Source organism: Amphiura filiformis, chromosome 9 (assembly GCF_039555335.1).
Source record: "Amphiura filiformis chromosome 9, Afil_fr2py, whole genome shotgun sequence".
Taxonomy (NCBI): Eukaryota; Metazoa; Echinodermata; class Ophiuroidea; order Amphilepidida; family Amphiuridae; genus Amphiura; species Amphiura filiformis.
In genome coordinates, this window is record NC_092636.1 from 69250647 (window position 1) to 69259008 (window position 8362).

The window sequence follows — 8362 nt, forward strand, 5'->3', positions numbered from 1 at the left end:
CATAAACGTAGGAAATCTGGATTTCAAGATATTTTGTACTGCATCTCGGTTTTATCAGCCATAATTATTAGGATATATTGTAGCTAACCTGCATTAGCTATTGCTTTAACACCAGAGACACGACCATCAAATCAACTCACGCACCTGGTTTGATTCATCTGGATAGACAGTGATACAACCATAAAATCAACAAAGTTTGCCATCTTCACCCTCATGAATATTAATCAACTCACGTACCTGGTTCAATTCATCTGGATAGATGAGATGCCACCAATTCTTCTTCTAGTTCAAGTTTGACATCTTCACCCTCATGAATATTAATTAACTCACATACCTGGTTCGATTCATCTGGATAGATGAGATGCCATCCATTCTTCAGATCTTCTAGTTCATGTTTGACATCTTCACCCTCATGAATATTAATCAACTCACGTACCTGGTTCGATTCATCTGAATAGATGAGATGCCATCCACTCTTCAGATCTTCTAATTCAAGTTTGACATCTTCACCCTCATGAATATTGATGAGTGTATTGGCATCTGATAATGGAAAGTAGCCTAACCTACGAGCAGCTTCATCGTCCACTTCCTGGTGATTTGATAACAGAACAAACATCTTACACTATCTACATAGCCTCAGTCTAAATTCGGTCGCTTGTGAAAATGTCCCGATATTCTGCTGTCCATACATAAATATTCAGGCAGAAGAAAAGCAAAGCACTACTGTGAGTTTGGGTAAAGTGTATAATTGATTTATGGATGTGATACTATTATGTGGGGTACTGGGTATGTAGGTGGGTAGGATGGCGTGTTGTGGTCACATGAAGGGTATTTTGTTTACGGAACATTTCTGTAGAAAACACAAATCGAGTATAGCAGTATACAGACAGCAAAAGAATTAAGGTACCAGTTATTTTCAGATGCGTCATAATTAGAACCAGCAGTCAATGGCTGCATCTTTAGCTCTGATTTTAATAAAACCGCATTCGTTGAAATCGGTCAGGAAATAAGACACGGTAATCCAACTGAATCCTAAGGAAGATGCAAATTCAAGAGTTGCAGATTGATCCATTGTTGTTCAACGGATCAATCGTTGTTAACATTGCAGGATTTTGTTGGTCACATTAAGCTACGTTATTCTAAGATGTCTATATTGGTAAAAAACCGGGGACGTACCTTTTGGTCCGATGGCTTAAACATACAGACAAATAGATGAAACGTATCTTGCTTGGGTTCAAAGGGCTTTCCAAAGGCACTGAGCTTAAATTCTCCTTTCTTAATTGATTGCGCACCCTCTGGTAGCTTTTCCGTCTTGAAATCAGAAAAGTGGTTGAGCATGAGATGAACAGTACCATCGCCGTCTGTGAAACACCTGTTGGCAGAATCTTCTGTTAGGTTTGTCCATCCCTGATTCAGATCTCCACCTGATTCCTTGGTGTACACACTAAACGGAGAATTGTTGTGCGAAGATGGGAAAGAAAGGACAACACCGAATATTCCGTCTTGAAATCGAATACCGGAAGGACCACACCGGATGATTGGTGATGTATTGTTACTATTCCCTGTTCCGTTTGTACCATCGTAATGATTCAAATAGATGTAGATCTCTTGCAGGACTCCTTCTGGTAAGGCACCAGGTGGAATGTAAAGATGAACAGATGTGTCTGGTATGTCAAGATAACCACCTCTATGGTCAAAGATTCCAGCACAGAAATCTGATGTCAGGAAGATAATATTCAGTTGTTCCTCTTTGGTTTTATTGCAGCGGACATCATCAAATCTTCGGAGCAAAGTACTGAGACAGTTTTCGTTTTGTTTATTTTGTCTTGCTGAAATAAAAATAAAGGAAATTTAAGTACAATTTACTGTTTACTGTTATTTTTGAAAAACAAAAATTTCATTTATAAAAGGAAGATTGAAACATTTCTAATGGCATCAATGGTGTCCATGTTTATATCCTTGTTTCACTTCACTGTGACCTTCAGCTATATACAGCTTTACAAATAGGTCTTTCTTTTCCGAGAAAAAAGTACTTTATCGTTTTGTATAACTTCGGAAGTGTCAAAGAGCCATTTCAACAACTTTCGACTTTCTTTAACCACAAAAATGGGTGTATGAAGCCAATCATTTTGGGTACAAGTCGAAAGCTTTCGTCTTAAAAATGTCACATAGACACACCTGAAGGAAAGTCGTCTTGAGCGTAGTCGTCCGAACTACTGCACTCCATATCACTGAAATGGCTTCCAAAACTTGTTGGTGAAGCAGGACCAGTGTCATCTATCAGTGGTATAGCCGTTGCCAAATCTATCTTTGTACCTTTGCTGGGTCTGTAATTACTGCTGCTGTCAGTTGGAGAACTCTGAAGACACCTCATATATTCTTGTTCACGATTTATTAATTCAGGATAATCAGGAGCGATTGTGATGGGCATTTTGGTGGAAGTATCGTTTTCTTGATAAGATGAAGACTTCTTGGGACTGTTCGGTTTGTAAGCTGTAACAACAGGTGATCGGCTACTTCGGCTTTCATGTGCTGTGTCGGAAGATGAAAAAAGAATATATATTATATTCGACGAGAGCGGAGAGGTCCCATAGTTACTGAACTACAGTAGCTTGGTCCAATTTAAAAGAGCCCAACAGGGCTAGTTAGTCATTTGACCTTACAAGCCCTGTGGGGCTCTTCTAAATTGGATCCAACTACCGTCGATCAGTATACCGTAGACATCCCTGCGCTCGTCGCTATCGTTTCTTCGCGCTTGATTAAAGAATAAGGGTTTAGGTTAGGTATTATGGTACAATAGCCCTAACACCTACCGTAAACCATATTAAAGCATAACACTATTTAATCAAGCGCGAGGAAGCGATAATGACGAAGTCATCCCATAATTAGAAATAAATAACCAATTCTTTTTGCCCGAAAAATCATTACACTTTTCCTCAAAATGCTATTTTGACGGAATAAATCACATAATAGAGTGCGCGAGCAGAGTATGCCATTTATTCCGTAAAAATAAAAGTAGGAAGAAGAGGGGATATCCTGCACCCTCGGAAATCAACTTCTATTATTGCTGTCTCTAGATCAGTACGTAGAAAACGATAAGCTATGTTAACAAATTCAAAAAATGTCTCATGGGGTCAACATGGGTATTCGCCACTTGCACGGTTCCGCCATTATGCACTATGTGCGGGGCAGGGAGAGCCTCGAACTGGCAGCATACATGAATGGGAATTGAACCAGTCATATAACATTCTGTGTAAGGTTACGTAATTCTTCCTTTCATGTATGCTGCCAGTTCGAGGCTCCAAGTGGCGAATAGTCTGACCTGCCTGCGACACACCGTTCAGTTTTTTTGCTACACAGGGCCGAAACTAAAAATGCTCCGATTTCAACGAAAATAGGCTCGTTCGTAAGTAAAAGCAAATCAAATAATTAAAGAATTATTCTTACCATCTAGGATATTTCGGAAACATTGCAAAATAGGTCATGGTCAATAGGCCTTCAATGGAGTTTGACCTTTATGTCGAATTTTGGCAAAAGCAAAGCATTCTAGACTGTGCAAACTAACCCTTATTTGACTTTATTATACATGGGAGTTCCCAAAATAGCAGGCCTCGACTAATAAAAGGTTTTAATTATTTGAACTATTTTCAATGTATTGCCCAAACTCTGTTACTTAGGTGTGAAATGCAACATTATTGTGAGCTTTTCTTCCCTGATCAGACACTTGTCAACCCCACAATTGCATCGAGTTGTCAGGGCCGGATTTAACTTTTTGGGGGCCCTGGGCCAGGCTAAAATTTGGAGGCCCCCAAACGCACCATGAGGAAAGCAAGTGCACTCAAGTGGCCATGTTTTAAATCTTGCTTTGATATTTGCGCGAAAATGTTTTCAATTTTAGACTATTTTAGCCCAATTTGAAGCAGTTTTTTGTTATATAATAGGACCGGGCAAAATTTTGCAATTTTTGTACCCTATTTTGGCCCAAAACATGGTGTTTTTGGCTAAAATGGAAGATGCACACTGCACAGGGCAAATTTGGTGGCCCCAAAAAATTTGGGGCCCTGGGTCCGGGCCCATCTGGCCCGATGGTAAATCCGGCCTTGCGAGTTGTTAAAAGTGCACACGTACACACAACGCTGTCAGCAAGTGACAAATTCTTATAGTTAATCAAACTTTCCATTGATATTCATTTCCGGCGCAGGTTGTAGCTCCTCCTTCCGATGGTGGTGGTGGTATGGGTGCTGTTTCTGGTTGTGCAGGTGCAGCTGCTGCTGCTGTTGTTGCTGCTGATGTTGTTGCTGCTGCTGCTGATGGTAGCTCTGCAGCTGCTGCTGCGGTTGTGGTTGAAGCATCGAAGTGTTTTCTTCAAAATGACAACAAAAGAATATAGATTCTCAAAGACAGGACTTTACTGAAACTGATGTCAAAGAGTTCTGCGCAGAGTACCCAAAATAGCGGACCTCAGTCTAATAAAAGATTTAAATAATTTGATGTATTTTCAATGTATCGCCCAAGCTCTGTTTCTCACGGAAATAAAACATTTTGGTCAGTTTTTCTTCCCTGATCAGACACTTGTAAATTCTGACGTTTTGTATGCAGCCAGCCATCACTTGTTTCAAATGAATTTTAGTCAGGATGCTTTGGAGACAAGACAATCGCTTCGGCAGCTGACTTTCCTTTAGCGATGAGCTTGGTATCCCGGGGGAACTCCAACTTTGGAGGTGACGCGTATGTAGGGCTGTTAAGACCCCCTTTTCAGCATCGCTGTCACCCAAAGACCCCATATTTTTTTTACGAACACATGCTCGCTCCGCGCTCTGTCACCCGAAGACCCCCTATTTTTCCATTTGATCTGTCACTCAAAGACCCTTATAAGTTCAATTTGAACAGCAACTTTCATTTATCACTGATTTTGTTACTTATTTTGAAAAAATAAAGAAATTTTCGAGGTTTTTGTGGCGCTGTTTTGGTTCACACCCAAAGATTCCATTTAAAAAAAAGGTAATGTTCTCACCCAATGACCCCATATTTTTTACATTTTGCTCTCACCGAATGCCAAAAATCATGCTCTCACCCAATGACCCCATATTTTTTACATGTTGCTCTCACCGAATGCCCCTTAGTGCGAAAGCGCCAGCCCTACACCTATATCCATTTCAAATTGAAGTGCCCCCCCGGGCTTGGTATAAAAACACAAATACATACGCACAAAGATCACACAAACAAACAAATAAACAAACAAACAAACAAACGGACGATGAACTTACCACTGGGTTCAATATCGGTTGCTCTATCCTGCTTAATATTCACTACTCTCTCTTTACGTTCTTGTTGCACCTGTTGCCGTTCAACGTCTGTTTGCCTCCGCGGTTCTTTTAAACAATCTTTTAAACTTGAATGTTGTGTAAACCAACTTAAGCACCCTTGCTCATCTGCGTCTATTGACATTCTTATCACCGGATTTCCATCATAAGGATCCCGTACATCCGTAATCTCAACGCTCATGGTGTTAGCGTCAACACCGTTTGTGCATTTCTTTTTAAGTTCTTTTCGTTTCTTTCTTATGCCCAATAGGCATAACCCACCGGTTATCAGAACTACGATCACAATACAAAGTACTAAAAGCATTGCATCTCCAACAAAAGGCATGTTGAATCTTGGAGGAGGTGATGCGGATTTGGTCGAGTATACTGACAGTAGGCCTATTGCGCTGGTACTGGACGGAGGAGGTGGATGTGTCAAAACTGCAGTATTATTCTCCACGGTGATTATATGGCATAAGCCATGGTCATTCATTATATTAGCTGCATATTCGATTTGGCGTAATTCTATATTATCTGTGTATGATTGGCAGAAAAATCGACAGTCAGCTGCGGCATAACGTGGACAGGCTTGGTATAGTTTCTCGTATGCGTTCTCTTGAGGACAAGGTGCACACGTGATGCACCAGGCGATAGAGAAGTCCCTATGAAGGAAAGTTGAAGGTATATGTTTTAATAAGCTATATACGTAAGCTATATACGTAAGCTACAGTAAGCCAAAAAATTAAGGTACCAGTTATAATGTTATATTCACCCCTGTATATCCTAAACAAAGACAGATATATCATAATTGGAACCAGCCGCCAATGGCTGCATCTTTCAGCTCGAATTTAAGACCTCATTTGTTGAAATTGTTCAAGAAATAAAGACACGACGATCTAAAAATCCAAGGAAGATGCCAATTTAAAAGTTGCAGTTTGCTACATTGCATGCCCTATTGATTTGTACACAGAGCGTTCGCGAACAAGAGCACTACCGCCGTGCTTCCATTGATTATAGCACGTTGTAACTATAGCGTTATGCTTTCATTGATAAGAACATAAAAGTGCAACTTTTGATTTCGTTTCTTCATTAGGTTTTAGGTCACCGTTTAATCCTCAACCAATTTCAATAAATAAGGTCTTAAATCAGAGCTATAAAGTACTTGTATTGGTTGCTTGTTTAAACTTTGACATATTTGTCTTTATTTATAGGTACTACACCTGCCCAATTTTATGCCTATTTTTTTTATTTTTTTCTCAAAATTATAGCGCATTGGTGACAAGTAAGATATGTATAATATAGGGGCAAGGACTACAACTACTGCACTGGAAATTTTATTTCAGCACAGACAACAGTTGTGGAGTTATAGTCAAAAATGAGGGAAAACCAATATTTGATCAATAAATCAATAACTACTTGCCTTGAGTTGCTGAATTTTCAGTGCAGTAGTTGTAGTCCTTGCCCCTATAATATATCTTACTTGTCACCAATGCGCAATAATTTTTGAGAAAAATGCAAAATTGGCTCAAAATTGGCCAGGGGTGTAGTACCCCCTTAAGATTATACAGGGGTGAACACAACTGGTACCTTAATTTTTTTTGGCTTACTGTATATACCGTATACATCATATCTGAAGCTCTCGTGACCCGTCCACTTTTTTGCTGAAGCTCAATTCACTCCAATAATTCGTGTTTGACGCAGACCCTTGCAAACCTGCGAGATTGATCGCAAAACAGCAAAATACACCTTATGCAACCATCAGATTCTCTATGGACGTAGAGACAAGTGCACGATAAACAAAAATATCCAAGAGGAGCTTTGCCTCTCCAACTGAAGCGACACCCGATTGATCGTAAGCTGTAATTTTGTCTAAAAGATCCAGGAGTGGCCAATAAAATGTTGTTACACAGCCGTGACGTTAGTCTTTTTTCTTACAGGATCTTCTTCTTCTTCTTCTTCTTCTGTCGACCATTACATTTGCTCTAGCACTGACATGCTTACACTGATTTTGACCTAACTTGGTCACAACTATCAATGACCATGCCCCTACATGTCACATGAAACTCGTGGGGTCAAAGGTCACGTAGGGGTCACAGAGGTCAAAAACGTGATTTCAACTCAAAATGCTATACTTCTCCCACAAATTTCGCAGGACAGTAACGCCACTTGCACACATGCATTGTTATTACCCAGTGTCTATAAATCATACACAGATTTGAGGTCAAAGGTCATTAAGGGGTCACTTCCTGTATAAAACCAAATTCCTTCAAAATTTTTATTAACTAAGAAAAACATAGGAGAGTGACGGTATGTGCACATATGAATTATGTTAACCTAATGTATATGTGGTTTTTTTTTTTTGAGGTCAAAGGTCATTAAGGGGTCACTTCCGGTATAAAACGAAATACCTTCAAAATGCTACTTCTCCCACAAATTACATAGGACGGTGACGCAACTTGCACACATGCATTGTTATTACCAGTGTCTATGAATCATACACAGATTTGAGGTCAAAGGTCATTAAGGGGTCACTTCCGGTATAAAACCAAATTCCTTCAAAAAATGTTATAAGCTAAGAAAAACATAGAAGAGTGACGGTATGTGCACACATGAATTATGTTTACCTTATTTGCTAAGAAAAACATAGGACAGTAACGGTATGTTCACACATGAATTGTGGTTACCCAATTCATATGTGGTATTTCTTTATTGGGGTCAAATATCATTAAGGGGGCGCAACACTAAATCACTACGCATTTTATGTAAGAACGAAATTCGGCTAATATAGTCCATAGTGAGTATGAGATTGTAGCGACCATATCTACCGACATGTTCACTTTAAATCACTCAATATCAGCTCATATGAATTCGACAAGTGTCTTCAATGATAACATGCAGAAAAAAACGGACATTTTATCTCAAAAGCAATTCTCTGTGGCGGATGAAGACAACTTCCGATTTTGAAATGTGAGTGGTGAATTTAGTATATTTTAGGCCATATTTTTGCACCGCGAAATAGCGAAAAAAAGTCAACGGTCATCGATATATGCCGACAAAAG

The 8362-nt window shown here is 39.5% G+C and overlaps 1 protein-coding gene across 1 annotated transcript; it reads right to left on the reverse strand.

Annotated features, from left to right (window-relative positions):
• Positions 1 to 247: 247 nt before the first annotated feature.
• Positions 248 to 5505, reverse strand: LOC140160251 (uncharacterized). Its single transcript, XM_072183526.1, has 4 exons — positions 5268 to 5505; positions 2179 to 2532; positions 1177 to 1829; positions 248 to 589 (listed from the first exon to the last, which is right to left on the reverse strand). The coding sequence occupies exons 1-4, from the start codon at positions 5503 to 5505 to the stop codon at positions 248 to 250; spliced, it is 1587 nt and encodes a 528-aa protein (XP_072039627.1).
• Between the last annotated feature and the right edge of the window lie 2857 nt (positions 5506 to 8362).